The 26,578-nt window shown below is 33.0% G+C and overlaps 1 protein-coding gene across 9 annotated transcripts in view; it reads right to left on the reverse strand.

The window, feature by feature from the left end:
• LCORL (ligand dependent nuclear receptor corepressor like) overlaps positions 1 to 26,578 on the reverse strand; it is a 166,939-nt gene that overhangs the window by 93,875 nt on the left and 46,486 nt on the right. For 7 of the 9 annotated variants that reach the window (XM_049630360.1, XM_049630358.1, XM_049630356.1 and 4 more), the window contains exons 2-4: positions 20,001 to 20,066; positions 9,617 to 9,696; positions 8,608 to 8,737 (exon numbers count right to left, since the gene is read on the reverse strand). In XM_049630360.1, coding sequence (XP_049486317.1) covers positions 8,608 to 8,737; positions 9,617 to 9,696; positions 20,001 to 20,066 — 276 coding nt within the window. Of the gene's footprint in view, positions 1 to 7,125; positions 7,173 to 8,607; positions 8,738 to 9,616; positions 9,697 to 20,000; positions 20,067 to 26,578 lie in introns of all 9 variants that reach the window. The other 2 variants (XM_049630363.1, XM_049630357.1) reach the window with 2 other exon arrangements.

Raw genomic sequence — 26,578 nt, forward strand, 5'->3', positions numbered from 1 at the left:
CATCTTATTTAACCCATCTTCATGCAGAAATGATTTTAGAAAGCTCTGTTCTATAGCACTGCTACATAATGATAATTATTTTTTTGCTCTAACAAAATACTCAGCAATAATGATGGAACACTATTAATAGTCCACCACAGTTTTATCTCTATACCTTATAGACATGTGAGGCCTGCAACTCTGAACTCCAATAACTATAAGAAATGAGGATGTCAGAGCTACATAAACATACCTAGTCTAGGTAAGCACTGAGCACTACCTCCACTAAAGAGAGGGTATTTCTTTTAGAAACAACCTCAATCAGTATTGTCAGAACAATAAGTATGTTTTTAGGAAAACAAATATGGATAAAGACTCACACACACAAAAAATTAGCATCTAATATGGGCTCACAGATGGTTTGTAGAACTCTAGATTGTTTTAAGTTGAAGGAATGAGGTAATTGCAAAGAAAATTGCAAAGAGCCAGTAGGCCATAGCATACCCAAAAGGCTTTGGAGTTCAAACACTACCAGATAATTAGAGTTATATGATCAGATTCGCTAGCATATTTGGTTAGCATCGTGGTTCCAGTTATTCATCAGAAACACTGGCAGCCTCATTTAGTATGTTCACGACAGAAGTAACTCTAGGCAAGCCACTTTAATACCTTACTGGCTTAAATAAAACATAAATTTTCTTAAATACACATGAAAGCATTTTAACATTTCTAGTTAAAGGGGCACCTGAGTGGCTTAGTCAGTTAAGCAGTTAAATGTCCAACTCTTCATTTCAGCTCAGCTCATGATCTCATGGTCATGAGACTTAGCCCTGCGTCAGACTCTGTGCCAGGTGTGGAGCCTGCTTGAAATTCTCTCTGTCCCTCCCTGCAATGTTCCCCTTCAAAAAAAGGTATACTCTCAATTACTCATATCTAAAGAAGTAAAAAGTAATCTAACGTAATAGTCCCCAAATATTTTATATTTTGCTTCAGAAAATGTGTCCTTTCGTTGCACAAATATATTGATATAGGATTTTCACTTTATTAAGTTAATATTTTAAAATTAGTTTTGGTTCTCTGAGCGTTCAGAACATGGAAGGAATTAGAAAAATAGCTACCAGAATTGGCCAACTTTGCAAACTATGCTGAAATTTTCCCTCAAAGTGTTCCACGTGGTTGATTGACATAAATGTCTGCAAAATAATTTTTTCCAGTATTTCTTTATGTTTTGTTTTACTTCCTGAATGTTACATAGGCTAACAATATATACCAACACATCTTAGCAAAAAGTTTTCCATTTTATTAACTAAGAAACTGATGCACAAAAGTGACTTTTTATTTGTACAAAACAAACACAATACTGTAATTTGCAATACAAATTTGCAATTTGTATCCTATTAGCGGACAATTCTACTCCCTCAAAACATCCAAAGAATACTATTTGCTGCTGACAGTTTTGAAGCATTACTACTCACTTTTAAGACTGTATGCTACCTTACATCTTGATGTTACTTATTAATTCATGGAATCCTAAAGACCACACTCTTAATAATCAGATGATTTAATGTGGCAGCTAAACTCTCAATGGTCTCCCTTTGTTGATTTATTGTCATTCCAGGTAATTGATAATGATAATAAATAAAAGTAGCAGCAGTTGTAGATTACTGAGTGCTTACATGCATTATCTCTTCCTCCTCAACTTATTGAGGTATAACTGGTATATAAAAACTGCACATAATTAATGCATACAACCTGGTGGGTTTGGATACATTAACTCTTCTAATCATCACAATAATCCTCTTGAGAAAGCTAGAATTATTCCCATCCTATAGAAATGGAAACAAGTCTTAAAGAGTTAAAAAGTTTGCCCAAGGTCACACAAGGCTGAATATATCAGCCAGGACTAGACTCTTGGTCTAATCCAAAACCCAACATTTTACCTACTATGCCTTACTATGACAAGAGCAGGCCATTTAGATGCCAGTGCCTAGCTTTCTCATACAACAAAAGCAACAAAAATTAGTGCAATCCACCATGGAGTTACTTTTCACTGAATGCCTATTATAATATGGTACTAAGCTAGATGTTTCATCTACATTATATTAATGATATAATTCACAATGATATGGTATCACCAAGTTAAATAACTTGCCCAATATCATAGCTAATTTAATGGAAAAAAACTGCAAGCAACACATTTAGGTTTGACTCCATAGCCCATATTCTTTTTTCCACCAGAAGCTACAACTGAACACACATGATTAAAACATTAAAACCTTAACCATTATCTTCTATTTTAACAAAACTACATTTTTGGTGGATGAGGACAGACAACAGAGTATAAATATCTATAATTATTGTGCCTCTTCTGCAGATGAGAAAACTTAAGTCACAAAAAGGGTTAGCAGTTTGTCAGAATCACATAATATATGGTGGGACAGATTTGAATTCCTATCTGTTCAATTGTGAACTTATGCTTTGGCCCCTTCCATTAAATATAGAAACAGTTTAAAGACTTCACTCAAAACATTTTAAGGAGGAAAACTCACACACACACACACACACACACACACACACACACACACACAAAATATAAATCCATATGGAAAAGGCAGGGGATAACTACTAGTTATTACTAAAAAATCAATATTATTAATTGATAACCTTTATAAAACAGTCTGAGAAGGTTGTGGATTATGCACAACTAGCCAACAGCAAATAGTAAACTGTAACTGACAGTTCAAATTTATGTAAGCTAAAAATGGCAAGATGGCAATTTACAAACTAATTTATCACATTTCACAAGTATGGTATTTGAAAAAACCCTCTACTAGAATCCTAGACTCCTTGTATGTTGGTGAGTAAGAGAAATTCAGAAAGAATGAGGTTCTGAAGTACTATGGGGACCAGGAAATTCTTTAAAACAGAATATAGATCATATTAAATGAGACAGACAGGCAAGCTCATATGGTAGGCCTGGCCTATAATTTAGGTGATTTTTACACTAGATTTTCTCATTCATAAAACTACAGTATATGGAAAAAATTATCTGGAATATAATTTCCTAGAAATCAGAATAAGGAAGTGATCAACTCTGTCAAACGATGCTGAAAGGTTAAGTAAGATGAGAACTGATAGCTTCCCTCTGAATAATACAAGATGGAATTACCAAGGAAACTGATAAAACAATTAGTGAAGTAGTAGGAAAGAAAGTCTAATTGGGACAGGTTAAAAAGAAAAGGGGAATTGAGAAGTGAAGACAGTAAAAGTACAGATAATAAATATTTACTAAATACCTGTGTGTCAGATGCTTGAGATATATTAGTCAACAGAAGTACAAAATCCAATTCTTCATGGTGCTTATATTCCAGCAGAAGAAAGACAATACATAGTAAATAAAGGAAGAAGTAAATTATATATGTTAGAATGTAATTGTGCTACAAAAATAAAAAGTAACTTTTTAGTTGTTGGAGAGCTGACGAAAAAGAGAAAATAACTACTTGAAAGAGAGGAAACTGATTAGGCAAGACTTATAAAGTCAACATAATTGGGTGTTTTACTCTAGCCAAGTTTAGCTGGTCAGGGCAAGTGTGTAATATATGAGGAATGGGACTAAAACACAGATAAGGTTCTAATAAGCAAATATGACACAGGAAGAGAGAATTAACGGAGGTAAGATTTTTATATGAAAGATGATAACAGTGATTATTAAGCACACTATCAGAGCTATGCAGCTTCACTTCTGCCACATCTAGGAGAAGTGAAGTCATGTCGAGGAGACAATGAAGAGTTGAAAATTGGTGTGGTCAATAGACTGGAAATTGTAATGAGGTTAAAAAAATGGGGGAGCAGGATGAGTACTGGTATGAAGTTGTAGTCACAGAAAGACATGGCTGAAATTAGATTTGAGAGGCGGCAAAGGTCTAGGAATGGTCATGGAGAAAGACGGCTGGAGGGGAATGGAGGAAAAGATCATTGGAAATGAAGAGGTCCAAAGTGTCCAGAGTGTTGAATATATCACCTACATAGAATTTGAAGTCACTAAGAATTGTGATGGGAATAACATTTGGGAGGAATAAAGTGAATAGGTTGGTAGAGGTCCACAACATGATAATATAGATGGAATAGTTTGCTGTCATGTGCTTCAAAGGAGCTCAGGGTTTTGAGTGAGGAGGGTGAATAAATGATGGGAAAGCAGCTATAAAGATATTAGAGGTTACCTGCCAATGGTATCATCCTATATTACATAAAGCAAGAAATTAAAAACAGCCAGTAAGGGGAGGGCTACAAAAGCATCTCTTACGAATATGCAGATCTGAGTGACAACAATAAAATAAAGGGAACATTAAGAGGAAGAGCCTGAGGACACAGGAGATTTTTGCTGATTAAAGACCACAAGTTTCAAAAGACAAAGTAGAAATATGGGTGCTTGTAAAGGGATAACTGACTCGAATCTGAGGATAAAAAAGACAAAAGGAGATAAGAATGCAGATGATAATGAGTGACCTGACAGTTGGACTTTAATTCCTGTAATGGATGGTATTGCAAGTAGAAAAGTGATTTTATCAGAAGGCAAAAATCTTAAATCCAGTTCTAATTTTAAGTGTATTTTCTTAGAATTTCATTCATATCTTCCAGATTATGACAAAACAAGAAAAATATTTTCATAAACACCTTTGAACGTGGCCCATAACAGTATGTGAGTTATTTTATGGCACTAATACACAGTTTCCGGAAAGTTCCAAATGGCAACCCATATAGAAGAAATTCGACGTATGACCCACAATGATCTCACAAAGGCATATTTGTGTAAGAAACTCTGGGCATGAATGTATCAGGTCAAATTTACACAGTCACTCATGGATGCCTGCATTTAGAGAAAAGCAATCTAAAAGATTTCTTAGAAGAAATCAAATGCTTTATTAACAGTCATAACCAATTGTTTAGCAAGCCATATTAATATTTATTTCTTGATATAAGATTTAAAAATTAAGAGTTTAAAAGGAAAAGGATCTGTGTTCAGAAAAGGCTGAAAGACTTTATATAAAACCTGGCTACCAATTAATTTAAGGGGAAAGGGTTGGTTAATATCAGCTTTCAACTAACTGCATCAAATATATTAGGAAAGGTCTCTGAAAACAAAAAAACCAGAATAGTAGTTGCATGAATGCTAATATGTGTGTGGATAAAAGATAAAGCAGGTGAAACATATTGTATTTTGATGAAGAAAGATTTCATTTTATCATATATTTAGCAGTATGATTCATTCAACTACTATCTTTCCAATTTAGTCAAGTAACCTTCTTTAATTTAAAAATAAAAGATGAGACATCTTCCTGAATCATAAGCTGGTGACTTACACTGCTTCAGGTAATCTGAGAATGCGAAGCAAAAAGTAAAAATAATTTAGTTTATATCTGATGGGGATACTTTGGAAAAGGCATTTTATATCTACATGGCTATGTTTCTACACACTTCAAAACAAACTGATACTCAAACTATACACAGTAACAAACTTAAGTACAGAGTAGGGAAAGGTGAACTATATATACATACTAATTAATTTCTTTCTTCAAATCAAATAAGTAGTAATATTAGAATAGGTAGTGAAACTGGAAGATACCTGGACAGTTTATTAGTAAGCATTCATAAGTTCAACAAGTATTTCCTGAAGACAGATGTAATAAGTATTGTTCTAAATACTGAGGATACTGCAATTAACAAAAAAAAAGTGCCTGCTTTCATGGAGCTTTCATTCTATTTTAACACTATAGACAATTTTAGGGTAAACCTCTGCAAGGAATTCTATTTTGAAAAATTTTGAAAACTTTCTGAATAATATTCAAAGCTAGTTAAAAGTTCATCTCTGTAGTAATATACCCTCCCCCCCCACTTATTCAACTCTGAAAAAGTATTTTTGACTAGCTTCTAATTATGGGGGATTTGCCAAACTATTTAGTATTTAAGTTTCCTCCAATCTATTATTAAACACTACAAGGAAACTAATCGCTGAAAGGGTCCATGGTTCATAAAAGGGAAAATGGAAGTGTAGAAGAAATATAGCATTTCTCATAGTCCTCTCTAGTCTGCCTAATTCAATTAAAATAACTCTAATCCTAGCTGGCTAATAAGTATAGAATAGGAAAGTCTTCCTACTTAGTACATAAAAGAATCTAGGTGCTCCTCACACAGAACACTTTTTAACTTTCTTTTTTTTTTTTTTTAACTTCCTGAGGATTCAAATGTTTGTAATAGGACTAAAAGACACATTACTTAACTTCTCTGTGTTTCACTGTCTCTACCTGTTAAAATGATAACAGTACCTATTTCTTAACATTGTTTTCAGATTAAACGAGATTAAGGCATAAAAAGGTTTCAGTGCTCAATCATAACTGATGACATCAACCATCTCATTACCCTGTGTAGTGGGTTCTTAATAACAGTTTATACTTATCACTATCTTCGTCCCTAAAACCACAGTTAGGAAAAATAATAAACAAGCTATAATAAAGCTATTAAAAGATTTCTTTACGTTTTGGCAAGATGATTAACATGCATATATTCCTCAAACTAAGCAAAAGATCAGTATCTGTTGAGTATCAGTAACATTAATGTTACTAATATCCAGAATTCCTGAAAATGGCTGAGTTTGGGAAATTTTCAGGAATCAAATAAAAGCTCCACCAACAATATGCTTTATCAACATTTTATTTATTACTCCAAAGGCTCAGAAGTGTTTCTTATCTTTAAAAACATGTTTATGCCTTTTATTTTCAAGTAGGGTTAACAGTGGAATTAAATAAACAGAGATGTTATCATCACTTAAAGATACTATTATTATCTTCTGGCCTTATCCTAATCCAGACCATATTGGAAACCTCTAAAATGATTTTATTCAAAGAAAATTAAAAAATAAAGAACAAAAACAAAACCAAGTAAATGAGTAGGAAAGTCCTTATGTTTAATTAAACCTGGAAAATCATGTTGGACTACAAATAAAGGAATTAACAAAGATACGACCTGAAGTTAAAGCAAAAATACTAATAAGAATCTTTCATTTAAAAACTTTGCAATCCTTCAAAGATTGGGAAGAAAGCCAAGATTCACCTCAAATGGAGAGGTCACTAAATATCCATGAACACTCACCCAACCATTGGTAGGAGACCTCTTGAAGACCCAGATGCTTGAATCAGCTGAAATAGTACCAAGTGTTTACTGATTACTCTTAATAGGGCAATGGAGCACAGGTTACTCCATACTATCAAAAATTATAGGTCATAACTATTGATAATTCCAGCGACTACCATTATAAATTACTCAAGGAAAAGAAGACTGAGTAAAGAGTTCTAAGGTGAAACCGTGTGCATGTATGTAAATGTGTACATTTCCTCCAGCTCTATTAGTGATATAAGTCTGATAACATAATTCTTGTAAGTATAAGTACACTGGCAGAATAAAATTTTTTTAATTAATATGTTATAAACTTCTTAAGGAAAGCATGTAAAATATTAATATGGTTCAAATAGAAAATTTCTAAAAAAAAATAATGTTTTTTTAAAGACAATGCCGATTTCTCAACACTAAGCACTTTAGTAACATACAGGAAAATATTTTCAGTCTCCTGCACTTAAAAAAAATATACAGTTCTTAACTTTAGGTCTTTTAATATACTAATGATTCTTCTAATAAAAGAATTCTCATATTTCAACACATAAAACTCATAACACTGAGGACTAAACAAAAGCCTCCTTGCTCAAAGGTGAAGACTATTTTCAACATTATTGATTAAAATCTAAAAGTTATCAACTTAATAGAACAGTATCTGATGTTAACCTAATTTCAAAGTGGAGTAAAGCAGGGGTCAACACCTAGATGAAATACAATAATGTTTTTCTCAGTCTCTGGAAAGTGGGAGGCAGAATGATAACCCTTCCCATCTTACATTCCCCCTGTATCATGACTCACTCCAAAGATCTATGTGGTAAAAATTAAGACACTCTACTACTGCAGAAATTGCCAGGAACAAAAAATGGAATGTTCTATATTTCTATATTTTTCTCTGATACATGTGTATCAAGTAAGGTAACAAGTGAAACGAGCCTAATTTGGTTTAAATAGTTTAGACAGGTGAGTGAAAAAGAACATTTGACATTTAAGGTCAAGTAAGCATATTCAAGCTACCAAAGAAACACTGAAATCCCAAGCCAGCAAAAATACTCCAATCTGGCTGATAAATGACTTAACTGTTAGATTTCTAAAGACAGCTTTACAGTATAATATATCCATCACTTATTGAACATGAAAGAACTTTTGAAGTCTTGAGAACAGCAACAAAATAAAGACCAGAAGCATAAAAACATTTCCTGTCTGCCTACAGTAGATGAGGAAAATATCTGATAGTGTCAGGGACAGATTTGAGGAAAAAGTGGAGAAAAGGAATGGCTAATAGAAGACTAGCCCTACAGTAACTAAGAATTCTAATGTCCTAATATGAAGAAAAACTAAAGATAAAAAAAGAAATAATCAAAAATGGAGTAAAGACTGACAAAAAAAACTTGCGTGTGAGAAAACTGCAAACATTTTAGACCTCTACTGCAAATTTTAAATGACAAAGTATACCAATATTACCTTTCTTTCGAAAGAGTGCATTTAGGTAATTTTCTGCTTGGCATTCAATCTTTTCAGTGTTGGACTGGCCCTGAGATGATAGTTCCTCTGTTGGTGTTGACTGTGAAGAATCAAGAGATGGTATACAATCCTAAAATTATAAGAAAACAACATAAAAAAATCACTTTTTATTATACATGAAATTCCATTAAAAATTGCAAAAAAATATTCTCTAAATGTTCATTTATTCTATCAAATTATATAGAGAGAACATAAAATTTGGGACAGGAGTCAGGAGAAAAGAAATTTAGCTTTGATACCAAATTAGCCTTATTTTTTGGCAAAACTACAGTCAAAAATGGAGGGGGGAGCAGAGTAGATAAAATATATTGTTAAATAAATTCATTAGATAGCAATGCCAATAATGAGAGTTGTAACAACAAAGCAGGTATGTTTTACCCACTAATCTGACCAAAATGGGTACAGGTTCTCAAGTTGTCATTTCTTTTCAGCCTTTCTCACAACAGTAAAGAATTAGGACTTTCCACCATACAAGAAGATGCTGCTTGTCTAGTTTATGCCCTGTTTATATTAGACACTAAATATTTAATCATTTACACAGGAAATAACTGTGATATCCAAAAGACTTCAAGAGAGTAAAAGGCTAAAAAGTAGTACCGCATTATCCTCCAGCTACAGATTCCTAAGAAAGACTACAGGGTGGTCTCAAATCAAACTAGGCCTCTAAACTCACTGTCATCTACCTAAATACAAAACAGGTCTAAACTGAACTTCATGAGTCAGGGAGCTATAAGGAAGAAATGTGAAATAAGCAAAAAAGATGAGTGTTTTGTGATTTCACCTGCAAGTTAAGCTAAATGTTAGACTTTAAAATATTCTTCACATTACCAAAATCAAGTATTTAAATTTCCACTGTAAATCACCAATTTTCAGAAAAAAATTCAGTTAAAAAAATTGTGTTACAATTGTGCAATTAGTTTAGAAATAATTTCATAGCACTAAAACTTACACTGACTGCTTCTCTCTGTAGATTACAAAATGAACATTTTTCATCCATAGACCAGTCAGTCAGCTCTTCTGGTTCACAGTCTTTAAAAGAGGGAAAAATATTCATTAAGTATACTAACTTTATTAAAACAAATAAAATTACCACTCTCCACAGCAATGGCTCATATAAAAAAACTAACTACTAATAGTAAAGGGAGAAGGCCTAACTTTGAAATTAAAGTGATGACCTCTAGAAAGAAATAAACAGAGAAGGCTGTAAGGAGAGTAATTTGCACTATTATGGGACAAAGTATCAAGAACAATGAGCTGGTTATAAATTAATTTTCTAACAATAGGGTCTTAAGTATCATCTAACCTTCTAAAAGATTCAATTTATCATTACCTATTAATTTTTAATTTTCACTATGAAAGAAATCAAAACAGGGAGATATGGGGGCAAAATAAATAAATTTTGCACATCATGAAAGCAACATAAAACAGAGAAAATGGAGTAAAGCACCAGAAAAGCCCACAGATTTGAGAAAATGGAATGCTGTCCAAAAAAACAGAAATCCATAGCTAAAGAGATCTGATTTTTATTACATTGTTTAAAGGTGTTGTTGCAAGAGTTAGAGTAGAAGGCAGGTAAACATGTTATATTATTCAACACAAAACATTTTTTTTTCACAAGAATGTTTCATATAAGTCAACTATTATAATACAAAGTTTGTGTGAAACAAACATTTATAATGAAGAAATTTTATGAAGATAGAATATCATTGCCACCCTAACTATACTTGGTATAGACAGTGATTTTTCAAAGTTTCTTCTTGCAGTAAAACTCTCCATCTCTTTTCCCAAATAAATTTTTACACAGAACCTCAAATATATGAAACCATTATCATCTGAGGCAGTTACCCTGGTACTAATTTGAAAAGCACTGGGGTATACCACAGTAATTTTCCCTCATACTTTTGAAATACATAATGAAGTTGAATACATGTTTCTACTAAACTACACAGAAAATAAGCTTACCTTTGTTGGAATAATAATAAATAAATAAGAGTGAGGATCAGCCTTTAAGCAATTTTTACATCAATCCAGATACACAAATCAGAGTAGAAGATAGTATGATGTGATGGAGTATGAAGTGTATAGTGATAGCTCCCTTAGGTTTTAACAGTGGTCCAGAAATATTCCTATTATTTATCTAAACTTAGAAATGGTAGGAAATGGGAGCATGAAACCCAGTACAGGGCAATGTAAAGATAACTGGATTTAAAGTCTCCAAAAATCTGTAATGGAACTTACTGGTTGTAACCTTGTCAAGTCACAATGTTTTTGTTTTAATTTTCACATCTGTAAAGTAAGGATCCCACTACCTAACTTGTGGATCACATGAAAAAATGTGAAAATATTTTATAAACTCTAAAACACCATGCAAAGGCTAGTTACTATCAAAACAGGATCATCAGTCATTATTTCTTAAATCTATACAATCACAAATATATTTAATAAGGTTAATTTGCATAAGACAGATAATTTTAATATATCAGTTTAAGAAAACTGATCACTTTTTTGTAAACAACATGATTAATCAAAAGTTTAAGCAATGTGTACAATTAGAAACCCAGAACTGTAGTTATGTAGGTATATAATTTTCTTCAATCTTTCAGCCTGTCACTATAGAATAATACATTCACACTCCTGAATGTGGAATTGTGCAATGTCTCTTCCTGATCAGTGGAATGAATGTGGGAGAAGTGGAAGTATACTCTTCCAAGCTGATGCTTTAAAAGGTATCGCAAGTTCCCCCAGTTCTGTTGAGTTTCTACCTTGCAACACGAAAAGAACTTGCCCAACACAGCCATTACTCCTTCCGACTGGCACCTGGAATCATCAGGAGAAGTGATTCCTGAAGTCCAGTGAATCAGATCACCCACTGAGCAAGCAATAGATTTTAAGAGCTCTTTGTTATGCAGTATACTGTGCAAAAACTTGACTCATATGCTAAGCATAATAACTTTGATAGATCAAGGAAACCTTACTGCTTTTTTATTATGGCCTCATGAATAAAAAATATGAAAGATATCTAGCACTGTGATTTTTTAAAAAATAGCTGGTAGTCCTGGAGAAGAGGTAATTTTGAAAAACTACTATAAGGTTTCATGAAGTTTCAGTGATAAATATGTTGAACTGAGGAACAACTCTGGATTAATTAAAACAATTACCAGCTGTAAAATAAATTGGGCATGTTCAGATTATCTCATTTATTTTAGTTATTTTAGAAGTTCTTCAGAGAGATGTTAATTAAAGTAAATCCCTATGTGGTTAAATAAACAGCACTGAATAAATCAACAATTATATAAATGCCATTAAATTTTGCTGGGTTAAAAAAAACTATGACTTTACTTACAAATATTTAATAACTACTCTTTCTACATCAACTTTTGATTTTGAGTTCAAATAAATGATGATGAGACACATTTTTTTTACTTATTGGAAAAAAAGTTTTGAAAAATAAACTCTAAGCCAGATTTGTTTGTCCAGATTATCTTTTCATGTCACAAAAAATAAATACTGCAACAAAATACATTCATTTTATTTCTCAAACAAAATAAGACAATAAATCAGATATCCCTAAAATAAGTTGCCTCTTATTCTGAAATTTTAATACATGAAGCTATAAATTAAAAAAGGGCCAAAGTTTGTATCTCACAGAAAAGGCAATGTCATAATGAAAACGGATAGTAAGTGACTAACAAAAGATCAACATTTTCACCATGGGTATATACTCATGGGCAAAGTTTGGTTCTAATCATTTTACCTAATCTATCTTGGAAAGATAACAGACTTTGAAATTAGAGAGACTTGGAACTGAGATATCTTTCCAAATACTAGATGTGGCCTTTGGCAAGTTACTTTCCCTGGCGTCAATTTCCTCATCCATTAAAATGAGGATAATAATTACACCTTAAGACTGTAGTAACAAAATTAAACAAGAATGCATGAAGAACACCTAACAAGTCCAATTGGTGGTACTCTCATTTTCTTTTAGATAATCATACTTCCTTTGAATGTTTTTATTCTCTTCAGTACCCTTTAACCACAAGAAATAAATGTAAAGTTCCCAAAGACAAAGCCCAATGGAAAGTGAAAAAAGAGAATACTGAACTAGATTGATCATGAAGGTCATGAAAAAGTAGTTATAACTATGTTGATTTTTTTTTAATTTTATAAATGTTCATTCACTTTTGAGAGAGAGAGAGAGAGAGAGAGAGACAGCGTGCCCAGGAGTGAGCATGAGCGGTGGAGGGGCAGAGAGAGAGGGAGATACAGAATCCAAAGCAGGCTCCAGGCTCTGAGCTGTCCACACAGAGCCTGAGGCAGGGCTCCAACTCACAAACCAGGAGACCATGACCTGAGCTGAAGTCGAATGCTTAACCAACTGAGCCACCCAGGTTACCACTAACAAATGTTGACCTTGAGGGAAGATACTGAACATTGGGCAATGTTATTAAAAAATAAAATTTCATTATGAAAGTACATAGTAACTATACTGAAAAGTACAAAGAAGGAAAACTATTTGTAATCCCATCATCCAGAGATAATGATTAAATTTTGCAATATATCCTTCCAGTTTATATTCTAGGTCTTTTCAAAAATGAGCATCAGCAGATTCTTTGAAAATATCAATAAAAGTGATAAACCTCTACCCAGTCTAACCAAGTAAAGAAAAAGAAAATATCAGAAGTGAAAGATGGGCCATCACTACAGATTCTATGAATAATAAAAAAATAAAAAAATATTATGAACAATATTAGTTGGACAAATTCCTTGAAAGACACTATCTACCAAATTTCAAACAAAAAATAGAAAATCTCAATAGGACTATATCTACTAAAGAAATTAAATCAATAATCAATAACCTACCAAAACAAGAAAACTCCAATCCAGATGGTTTCTCTACAATCTGTTCCAGAAAATAAAAGCAGAAGGAATACTTCCTCATTCTATCATTATTATCTATCATCATTACCTAACTACCAAAAACTGTCTGAACAGACACCTCATCCAAGGAGATATGCAGATCTCAAATAAGCTTATGAAAAGATGCTCAATATCATTTGCCGAGATGCTCAATATCATATGCTGCTAGAGAATTGCAAATTAAGATGAGCTACCACTACACACCTACTAGAATAGTTTAAGTCCGAAACACTGACAACATCAAATGCTGGTGTGGATGCAGAGCAAAAGGAACTTAAATTCATCACTGGTAAGAACACAAAATAGTACGGCCACTTTTGAAGATGAGTCTTACAGTTTCTTCAAAGTTTAACATAATCTTTCCATACTTATCTAGCAATGGGGCTCCTAAGTATTTACACAAATGAGCTGGAAAGTTATGTCTACATAAAACCTGTACACAAATGTTTACAGTAGCTTTATTATTAATTACCAAAACTTGGAAGTGACCCAAATGTCTTTTAAGTAGACTGTGGTACATCTAAACAAGGCAGTATTATTCAGTAATAAAAAGAAATGAGCTATGATGCCATGAAAAGACACAGGAAACTTATATGCATATTGTTCAGTGAAAGAAGTGAGTCTGAAAAGACTAAATACTGTATGATTTCAATTATATGACATTATGGAGAAGAAAAAAAAAACAGTAAAAAGAGCAGAGGATTGGGGACAGAGGAAAGAACTAAAAAGGTGATGAATACAGATGATTTTTAGGCCACTGAAACTATTGTGTTGGATATTATAGTGTGGATACATGACTGTGCATTTGCCAAAATGCAGACAACTGTACAACATGTAGACTTAACTATGAGGCTTTAATTAATAAAATATATTGATATTGGCTCATTAACTGTAACAAATGTACCACACTAATGAAAGATATTAACATAGAGAAACCTTGAAGGGGGATTATATGGGAAATCTTTGTACTTTCTACTTGATTTTTTTCTGTAAATTTAAACTGCTCCAAAAATGCTATTTAAAAAATTAGGATATTATACACATGTTTATTTGTCACAAATATTTCCTATGCTCAAATATACTTCTAAATCATTTTTAACAGATACGCATGGTTCATCAAACAGATGCATCGTAACTTATTTAATCAATACCCTATTTTTGGATACTTAGTCTTGGGATTATAAATAGCATGATGAATACACTTGGATAAGTTTTTGTGTACACATTGATAAGAGCTAATATAATTTACCTAACTATAAAATACAGCAATATTAGATTCTCTGGTTTTAATATAGATAATCAATTCATATTAGAAAACTACTGACTTAATACTAGGCCATGAATTCCTAGTAGTTCCTTTCCTCACCGCTAATCACAGTTCCTTACACAAAATAAGCATTCAAAATATTTCATCTAACAAAAAGGTAATACACAATGGGGAAAAAGACATCTCTTCAATAAATGCTAAGAAAACCGAATAGCTACATGTAAAAGAACGAAACGGGACCGCTTTCTCACATCATACACAAAAATAAAGTCAAAATGGATTAACAACCTAATTGTGAGACCTGAAACCTTAAAATTCCTAAAAGAGAACACAAGCAGTAATTTCTCTGACATTAGTGGTAGCAATATTTTTCTAGGGCAAAGGAAACAAAAACAAAAACAAACTATTGGGACCACATCAAAATAAAAAGTTTCTGCAGAGAAAGGAAACCATCAACAAAGCAAAAAGACAGCCTACAGAATGGGAAAAGATATTTGCAAATGATATATCTGATAAGAGGTTAACATCCAAAATATATAAAGAATTTATTCATCTCAATACCAAAAAACCACAAATAATCCACCTAAAATATGAACATGAATAGACATTTTTCCAAATGACCACAGGCACATGAAAAGATGCTCAACATCACTCATCATCACGGAAATGCAAATCAAAAGTACAATGAGATATCACCTTATACCTGTCAGAATGGCTAAAATCAAAAAGGCAAACAAGTGATAGGTATTAAGGAGGGCACTTGTTGTGATGAACACTGGGTGTTGTATGTAAGTAAGTGATGAATCACTAACTTCTATACCTGAAACTAATATTACACTGTATGTTAACTGACTAGAATTTAAATAAAACCTCAATTTAAAAAATGCAAGAAACAACAAGAGTTGGAGAGGATGTAGAGAAAAAGAAACTCTTGTACACTGTTAGTGGGAAGAAAAACTGGTACACCAGTGTGGAGAGTCTTCAAAAAATTAAAAATAGAAATGCCATATGATCCAGTAATTCCAATACTATTTACCCCAAAAAACCCCAAAACACTAATTCAAAAAGATATATGCACCCCTATGTTTTACTGAAGCATTATTTACAAAAACCTAAAGATGGGAAGCAACCCAGTGTCCATTGATAGATGAATGGATAAGAAAGATGTGAGATGCACACACATACTAAAATATTACACAGCCTTAAAAAAGGATGAGATTATGCCATTTGTGACAGCATGGGTGGAGCTAGAGAGTATTATAAGTGAAACAAGTCAGACTGGGAAAAATCAATACCATATGATTTCAATCATGTGGAAACTAAAAAACAAACAAACAAACAAAAAAAAAAAAACAAATCAATAAACAAAAGCACAACTGGACCTATACAGAGAATAAACTGGTGGTTCCAAAGGTAAGGAAGGGGTGGGTGGGGTGGGAGGACAGGCAAAATGGATGAAGGCGGTAGGGGGAGGGGGGAATAACAGTCTTCCAGTTATGGAATGAATAAGTCACAGGAATAAAAGGCACAGCACAGGGAATATAGTCAATATTGTAATAGTACTGTATGATGACAGGTGATAGCTACACTTGGGGTGAGCATAACATATAGAGAAGTCCAATCATTATGTGCACACCTGAAACTAATGTGACATTGTGTGTCAACTATACTCAGATTAAAAAAAAAATTGGGGGGGAGGGGAGCCAGAGTGGCTCAGTCAGTTAAGTGTCTGACTCTTGATTTCAGCTGGGGTCATGACCATGGGATTGAGCCTTGTGCGAGCTCCGTGCTGAGCATGGAAATTGCTTAAGATTCTATCTCTCCCTCTGCCCCTCTCCCCCACTTGTGGTCTCTCTCTAAAATTAAAAAAAATTTTTTTTAATGTTTCACCTAATAAATCTTAAAAAATTGTTTTGTGCAGCACCTGGGTGGCTCAGTCAGTTGAGCATCTGACCCTTGATTTCAGCTCAGGTCATAATCCAGGGTCATGGGATCCAGCCTCAAGCTGAGCTCTGCACTAAGCATGGAGTCTGCTTGATATTTTCTCTCCTTCTGCCCCTCTCCCCTACTCACACACTCTCTCTCTCTCAAAAAAAAAAAAATAAAAACAAATAAAAAATAAAAAATAATTTTGTTGTCTCCACCATCATAGTGTTTAGAGTTGAAAAAAGGATATTATGTCAAAAATATTAAACTTCAGTCAGTGGTACAGGCAGGGGTCAGCAAAACTTTTCCATAAACAGCCAAATAGTAAATATTTTAGGTTTTGCAGGCCATACCATCTGTCACACCATTCAACTCTACTGTTGTAGTATAAAAGCAGACAGAAAATGTTTCAACAAATAAGAGGGGCTGTTTCCAATAAAACTTTATTAACAGGACAATTAAATTTGAACTTCACATAATTTTCACATGCCATGAACTATTAATCTTCTTTTGTTTTTTTCCCCACTATTTAAAAATGTAAAAATTACTCATAGCTTAGAGGCCATTCAAAAGTCAACAAGCTGTATTTGCCCCACATGCTATAGCTTGCAGACCTCTGATATAATCTCCCTTCCAAATGTAGACACACCTAGAGAAAAACCAATAAGGATCTATCAGCCAGTTTACATAGGCCTACTGCACTCTTTTCATATTTTTGTAAATATTCAGTCACAAATAAATCAGATGATCCCATAGGTGGAAGAAACCAGCTCACAAATAAGACATGAGAAAGGACTGACTAAAGCAGAAAAAAAGAGGGAATTTTTGCTTAAAAGTTTAATTTTTTAATAAAAAATAATTTAGAGTAATATACAAGAATCTTTTGCTATGTAATATACTTAGTTTCTGGGTTTTGCAAAGTAATAAAGGTTCAGATTTCCAATGATTTATCTGAAAACATACACTAATCTATTTGAATTCTGCATACAAATTTCTTTAGTGACAAATCCCTATACTTGTAGTCTCAGCATCTAAATATTAAACCATTTTTAACATTGGCAACAAAACAAGCACACTTATTTATAAGAGGTAAGAAAGAAGCTGGAGATGTCTATAATGGATAGTTTTTACATGTCTTTTCAAAAGGCTCTACATTTTTTATTTAATTTTCCTTCAAAATATATGGCTGTCTTCATCCTTGCACAGATTACAGATTTATTGCTATTATATTATCATTCTTAAAGCTACAATTTAATTAGAAGCTTTTTTTTAATCATAAAAGCAGAAAAAGGAGGAAGAATTTACCTAAGAAACCTGATGAAAGAGTATCTGAGGGTGAAAAAAAGGCAATGAATATGTGCTTATATGCAAGTTCCAAAGCTTAGCTAATTTTGTTAACTCCTCTCACCAAAAAAAGCACTAAAAAGGACATAAAGTACAAGATCTATCTGAATTTAAATAAATGGAATGAGATATACTGCAATGGGTGATTAAATCAACTAAGTAAATTAATTATAAATAGATCTACAATGAAATACTGTTAAGAAAGATGAAAGATGATCTAGGCGTTATATACCAAAATGATATACCAGTGAACACAATATGCACAGAAACTATATACACTGTGCATAGAGTATACACTACTATAATAAAAGAATAAATATACACAAGCACATATCTTACATTTACATAAAAATGTTTAAAGGTTATCTATGGATTGTGGGACTAGGAGTAATGTTTTTCTTTCTGGCTTATCTGTATTTTCAAATTCCCTAAAATAAACATGTACAACGTGCATACTAAAGGAATACTAGCCTAGAAACAAAAAACAAAGTATTTATTTCCTTAGAACATTCTGCCCTTTGCATAATAAACAATTTCTGAAGGAACATAAATATACACATACATATACAATGTATAAACAAATGAAAGTAGGGGAAGCAACAGGCTAAGAGCCTTAAGTTGTAATTTGGGTTACCAGAAGACAATTAAGTATAATGTTGACTTCTGACATGAATGAGGAGAGCAGGTTAAGAAAGGAAGGCTGAAGAAATAGGTCAAGCATAGGTTAAATTCTTGTTTCTTTAAATGTTTCCTTTGTTCATTTGTAAGCTCAGAAATATAGGTGAAACTACAGTTAGTACTGCTAAAAAATATATCAGGTAAAAATACTTAATTCAGTGTTGAATTATGACAAGATGAGAAATGATTAAAGTTAAAAGAAATAAAAAATGATCTTAGCTATAAGAATAATAAAACACAAGAACAAGCACATTTTGGAATCTTCATTCTTAAAGTCGTGTTCTACATGTGTATCAGTTCATCTCACTGAAGACAGGTGGTTGGGACAAATGATCTTTCACAGATACTTTCAGATCTACAATTTATAACTCAATTATCCTGCTCAACATTAATAAAGAAAGAGCAGAAAACTCTGACTACTCCCGTCATCACTTCCTCAACTCCCACCATCACTCCCTCAACTTAAAGACTTATTTATACAGAAGAGAGAAGGCCCTGTAGAGATGTCTTGGGTCTTGGTAGAATGGCAGGTACCACAGGATAGAAGGTAACAGAGTTGGCACATAAAACTGACCCCATACAAGACTCAGAAATAATTTGATCAAAATCAAAGCAGTAAATCTATACTAGCACTACCCATTTTGTGAATAAACAGGAATATAATTTCAGATGTCTACAAAACTGTTCTTTCCTAGTGCTCTACATTTCCAAGCAAGCAATAAAACAATTGAACTAGGGTATCACAGTAATTATATCATAAATCAAAATCTTCCACTAGGATTTATGCTACAGCATTTGAAAGAGATGGCTATACTACATAACAAATAGTATTATACATAAATATAAGATTCTGAACACACATGGCAGGATTTTTCAGAATGACAATCTGATTTCCAGGCTGCCTATCTCATGAGCAACAGAAAATATTTATTTAAATCTTCTTTAAGTGAGGACACATAATATGTAATAAAAATTAAATTGTACCATTAAGCCAAAAACAAGCTTCAGTTTCCATTTTGATCAGTGTACTAAAGTTTTTAAAAAGATTTATAAAACAAAATATTTGGATTTTATTTATTCATTTAAAAATACTAATTAAACAAGACCACAAATTCATATTTAATATAAAGTTAGCATAGAACAACCATTTTTCGTTTATTAAATGGGACAGAGTTTTAAAATAAAATTTAAAAAGCATTACCTTCAAATAAACTGAGGTCTCTTCGTAGCCGTGGTCCATAAAGCCCTTCTAAAATACTCTCAAAACCTGTGTTGTAAAAGAGAGAAAAATATATAACCTACTGGAAGAGTTAATTTTATAATAATCAAAAACCATGAACTCTATATGATTTAGAAATTTATAAATTTTACATATTATAAGGTGTCATTTTTCCTTAACGTGTATTAAGCTGAAGTAGGCAACACACAGTAAACAATCAAACAATGACTATCAGAAATCACATGATTGTGAAATTAAAATATTCAAATGTAAATATTCACAACTAAAACAAGTAAATATCTTTGTTATTTAGAAATATTCTGAGGTTGAAATATTATAAGCAGTAATAATTTTGTAGACAGAATAAAAAACCAAACATGTACTACATTCCAGTTTATATTTGTTATAAAAAATGTTAACGTAAAAGAAAGTAGCATCTTTAACCCCAATTAAAAGAATGAGTAAATGAATGAGAAAATCTTGCTGTGAAAAGTATGATGTACAAAATTTAAATCTACATACTTGTATAAATGAAAACACAACAATTTTTTCATGGTTATGGACTGCCTTGTTTTAAGGAAAAAATTACTGAATATCTTGTCAGGTTAACAAGACCCTAATTCATGAATTTACAAGAGTATTCTACCTTCTGAATATACTGATTTTAGTATTTTACAATTTTCTTTTTGAAGTCTGTACCTGTATCTTATTCAATTTTAAGCAACTTAATAAACTACAAGGCATCTCAAGAAAAATGACCAGAACGGCAAAATAACCAGGAAACCAAGAAAAGGAACTTAGGGAAGAAAACAACTTAAAGGTAGCATGATGGCTCTGAACAAAGAAAATTAAAGTAGATTTTTTTTTAGTGGTATTCCTAAATTATAAAACAGTGGAAATACTTCTATAGAAATGTTTCATAAATCATAAAATGTTTTATTTTTTAAAAATGTTTATTTATTTTGAGAGAGAACGTGTGCAAGCAGGGGAAGGAGAGATGAGAGAGAGAATCTAAGCAAGCTCCATGCTGTCAACAAGGAGCCCGGGATGGGGCTCGATCCCACAAACCATGAGCTCATGATGTGAGCCAAAATTGAGAGCTGGATGGTCAACCGACTGAGTCACCCAGTCACCCCCATAAGATGCTTTAAAAAAAATGTTTTTTAGTATCTTTGAAATCAAGATGTATATTAAAATCAATGGTGTGTTATAGCCAAGGAGTGGCAACATTTTTTTCATTTAGTAGAACATGAAGAAATAATACAACTTACAACTGATGTCTTAGATTTGACAAGGTAGTTATCATGATACTTGGTAAACACATACTTAATAAAATCTTCGTGAAACGATTCAGTACTAGTTCCAATAATAGAAATTTCAGGCAGAAAGTGAATGAACTATCACCAGAGAGAGCTTTCAAGAATGCCTCATCATCAGGGAAATACAAATCAAAACCACACTGAGATACCACCTCACGCCAGTCAGAGTGGCTAAAATGAACAAACCAGGAGACTATAGATGCTGGAGATGATGTGGAGGAACAGGAACCCTCTTGCACCGTTGGTGGGAATGCAAACGGGAGCAGCCACTCTGGAAAACAGTGTGGAGGTTCCTCAAAAAATTAAAAATAGAACTACCCTATGACCCAGCAATAGCACTGCTAGGAATTTACCCCAGGGATACAGGAGTGCTGATGTATAGGGGCACTTGTACCCCAATGTTTATAGCAGCACTTTCAACAATAGCCAAATTATGGAAAGAGCCTAAATGTCCATCAACTGATGAATGGATAAAGAAACTGTGGTTTATATACACAATGGAATACTACGTGGCAATGAGAAAGAATGAAATATGGCCTTTTGTAGCAACGTGGATGGAACTGGAGAGTGTTATGCTAAGTGAAATAAGCCATACAGAGAAAGACAGATACCATATGTTTTCACTCTTATGTGGATCCTGAGAAACTTAACAGAAGACCATGGGGGGAGGGGAAGGGAAAAAAAAAGTTAGAGAGGGAGGGAGCCAAACCATAAGAGACTCTTAAAAAACTGAGAATAAACTGAGGGTTGATGGGGGGTGGGAGGGTGGGGAGGGTGGGTGATGGGCATCGAGGAGGGCACCTGTTGGGATGAGCACTAGGTGTTGTATATGGAAACCAATTTGACAATAAATTTCATATTAAAAAAGAAAATTAAAAAATAAAATAAACCAAAAAATAAAAAAATAAATAAACATTTAAAAAAATTTAAAAAAAAAAAGGATGCTATATAAAAGACTTCCAGTTTGGGTAAAGACTCAGACTGAAAGAACCCCAAATCTCTTTCTATTACTAAGATATTCTATTTACCAATGTGCTCCAAAAATAACATTGTAAACAATTATTTTAAGATGTTTTTCTATGACATATATTGGACAAAATGTATAAGCCTATATAATGTATTCCCTATGTAAGCCAACTGAATTTAAATGCTGAATGTTTCCTAGATTTGTTTGAAAAGAAGAAAACAAATAAGGACTTACACTTTTGTTTTATTGAGTTTCTCAGCTCCTCCCTAGATAACACCAAGGTCTTACATATATCCTGTTAATACTTATTCATAGTGCATAGTGTTGGTGCTACCATAAACATCTTTAATCAAAAGTTTTGTTTCTGGAAATCAATTATGGAAACATAATTGATGTTTGTATATTGACTCAATATCTAGCAACATTGCTAAATTCTCTATAAAAACTTATCTGGATATTCTTTACATACACAAACACATCATCTATAGAGAATGGTAGTTTTGTTTTCTCCTTTCAAATCCTTACTGCTTTCTTTTTTCCTGTTCTTGACTTACCACCTTAGCTAAAGCCTCCATTATGATACCGAAAATTAGTGATGATAGTAGACATCCTTGACTTTGTGAAAATTAATAAAAGGAAATTTCATTTAGAAAGGAGGCAGGAGGCCAGCAGTGGGAACTCTCATGTCCTATCACTAGTTGTCAACTGCAGCCTAAATGAAGAGAGGGACTTTGCATGTGGATACTACCTGACTGTCCCAGAAGGAAAAAAGAAGGCTTTCCTCCTCCCCTGGCAACAGTTTAGCCAATGAGAGACTGTCATAACTCAGCCAATGAAAGGCCACTATACTCTGAACTCCCAGTTGGCTCCAATGTTTATAAGAGCCCACCCAACTTCCTCCTTTTCCTCTATAAAAAAAGAAACTTGTTCAGGGGACTTGCCTATGGTTTTGCCCCAGCTTGCTTGTCCAGGATGACAATTCTCTGCTATTCCTAAATAAATCCATCTTTTGCTGGTAAAATAACTGTCAGTTTTATTTTTAAGGTTAACTACTTATGTCCGATCTAAATGTGAAAGCATTCAAAGTTTCATCATTAAATATAATGTTGGCTACATTCTTTTAAAATAACACCACTTGGGGCACCTGGGGGGCTCAGTCGGTTAAGCATCCAACTTTGGCCCTGTTCATAATCTCACGTTAGTGGGTACAACCCCTCATCAGGTTCTCTGTTCTCAGTGAGGAGTCTGCTTCGGATCCTCTAAAGAGAGAGATGCAGAAACTGAAGCGGGCTCCAGGCTCTAAGCTGTTAGCACAGAGCCTGACACAAGGCTTAAACTCACCAACCACGAGATCATGACCTGAACCAAAGTCGGAGGCTTAACTGAGTGAGCCACCTGCACCCAAAGTATTGTTTCTTACGTTACTGCCCATTTCAACTATATTTCTCAATTTACCTGCATAAAATGTTTCAGTATATGTTCTTATCTAATGTCCAACAACATCAGCAGCTGTGTCCTTTTTGCTTCTTATTCCTTACTTTGGTTATTTATGCTTTCTCTTTTTTCTCAATCAAGCTCATCAAAGATTTCTCAATTTTTTTTTTAGTTTAAAAAGAACCTTCTTTTGATTCCTTGATCTTCTCTTTTGTATGTGTGTTTTCTTATCCACTAATTTATGCTCCTGCTTTTATTTCATGTCCTCTATTTTGAGTTTATTTGACTCTTATTTTTCCTTTTTAAATGAATGTTTATCTCATTAACTTTCAGCTGTTCTTCTTTCCAAACATGTATTTAAAGCTATCAATTTCCATCTAAGTACTCCTTTAAGCTGCATTCCACAACTTTTGATACATTCGTATTCTCTCATCATTTGGTCAAAATATTTCCTAATTTCTATTATGACTACTTTTTGGACCCATGGGGTTTGGAAGCATATTTCTTAATTTATTTGAAGAAAATGCCCAATATAATTTCAATCCTTTGAAATTTTCTGAGATTGTTTATATGGTTGATACAGACAACTTTTGAAAATTCTCTACATATACTTGAAAAGAACACGCACTCTAAATTGGTGGATACAACATTCTGTATTTGTTCATTAGGTTAGCATGTTAACTATACTCTTTAAATTATCCTTATTCATTTCTGTTATGTCTCTTCTCAATTGTTGAGAAAAGTATCTTAAATCTTCCATAAAATTGTGACTTTTTCTATTTCTTTGTTGTTTTATATATTTTTGAGGCTGTATTATCAAGTGTTTATAATTTTATAACTTTCATAGCTTCCTGGTGAATAGAACTTTATACAATTATGAAGTCACCTATTTTATTTCTAGCAATGAGTTTTGCATTAGACTATATGGTCTAATATTATACATTGACTATATGGTCTAATATTATACAGCTATAAAATAAAACATTTTTTGGTATTGTTTCCATGATAGGTCTTTTTCAATTATTTTACAAACTTCCTGTATTGTTAATGTGGAATATCTTTTTAAAAACACTCTGAGGGAAAAAAATAAAATAAAAATACTCTGACATTTTGTCTGAAGTTAGTAATTTAAATTTAAAAGTTACCAATATATTTGGGTTTAAATTTTTATCTACTTTTTTTCTATTTGTATCAAGGTGCTATGTTTCTGTTTCTCTCCTTTCTTGCAAATTCTGGAATTGACTGAATATTCTTCATTCCATTTGTTCTTCTCAGTTTGAAAATTGTGTCCTTTATTTCTATGCTTTTCTTAAGTTAACCCTGAAATTAGGATATAAATCTAAAGTTAATCAAATCTTTACCCATCATTGCAAGACTCAGACCTCCTCCCTACATACGCTATCGCTCTGTGTACTTTCCTGAGCATTATGTTGTTTTATGTTTAGAGACATATTTACCCTTGTCTTTGCTCTTCGTTACTTATTATAACTCAAAGCATGCTTCTTGGACTACTTTTCTTCTGCGTAAAGTAATTCCTTTAGTGAGCATCTGTTGCTGACAACACCCTTCATAAGACTGAATAAAAGTGTCTAAGTCATCCTCATTATATACTTTATGTTGCTCTCTTCTGTATTTTACCTCTCTCTTTTCATAACTGTATTATGGTTAATTTCTTCTACTCTATATATATATTCCATTTCACAAATTCCCTCTATTGTACAATCTGACAAACATACCCTCTGATTTAGAGTCAACTTTAAAGAGATATAATTTTCATACAATACCACGTATCCATTTTAAGGATAAAGTTCAACAAATTTTGACAAATGCATACTTTCATTTAATCAAGAACACAATCAAGACAGAATATTTCCATCAGCTCAAATGGTACCCTTGTGCCATTTTGAGTAAATTGCCTGAAATAATCCAAAGCCCAAAGAAACACTAATCTATTTTCTGTCATTATAAACTAGACTTGTCTTTTCTAGAGCTGCATCTAAATGGAATCACAAAATATACACTCTTTTGTATCTTGCTTCTTTTGACCAATAGTCTGAAATTTATTCATGGTGTTACACGTATCAGTAGTATTTTCCTTTTAATTGTGGAGATGTATTCTGTTATATGGATATATTATAAATTATCAATTCTCATGTTAATGGTCATTTGGGTTATTTAGAATGTGTGATTATTATAAATAAAGCTGGTATGTACATGCATGTATAAATCTTTATAAATATATCATATTTCTCTAATAAATATCTAAGATTGTTATTGCTGAAGTTACTTGTAGAGTTGCTTTGGTTTGTTGTTAAAATTTTAAGAAACCAAATAGTCATTTCTGCAAAATGGCTGTAGTCTTTTACATTCCCACCAGTAATAATACAAGAGATCCAGTTGCACCAGAACCTTACCAACTTTCGCACTCTAATGAATGTGCATGTGGTTGTAATCTGCAGCTCCTTGATGACTAAAAACTGTTAGCATTCTTTCTATTGAAATGTCTCTATTCTGTTTTGTAACAGAATAATGCTGGCCTCATAAAGCAAACCGAGAAGATAGCTATTCTCTATTTCCTGAGTTTGTATATTTAAAAAAAATTTTTTTTAACGTTTATTTATTTTTGAGACAGAGAGAGACAGAGCATGAATGGGGAAGGGTCAGAGAGAGAGGGAGAGACAGAATCGGAAGCAGGCTCCAGGCTCTGAGCTGTCAGCACAGAGCCCGACGTGGGGCTCGAACTCACGGACCGCGAGATCATGACCTGAGCCGAAGTCGGACGCTTAACCGACCAAGCCACCCAGGCGCCCCCTGAGTTTGTATATTTTAATATTTATTCA

The sequence above is a fragment of the Panthera uncia genome, chromosome B1, assembly GCF_023721935.1.
Source record: "Panthera uncia isolate 11264 chromosome B1, Puncia_PCG_1.0, whole genome shotgun sequence".
Taxonomy (NCBI): Eukaryota; Metazoa; Chordata; class Mammalia; order Carnivora; family Felidae; genus Panthera; species Panthera uncia.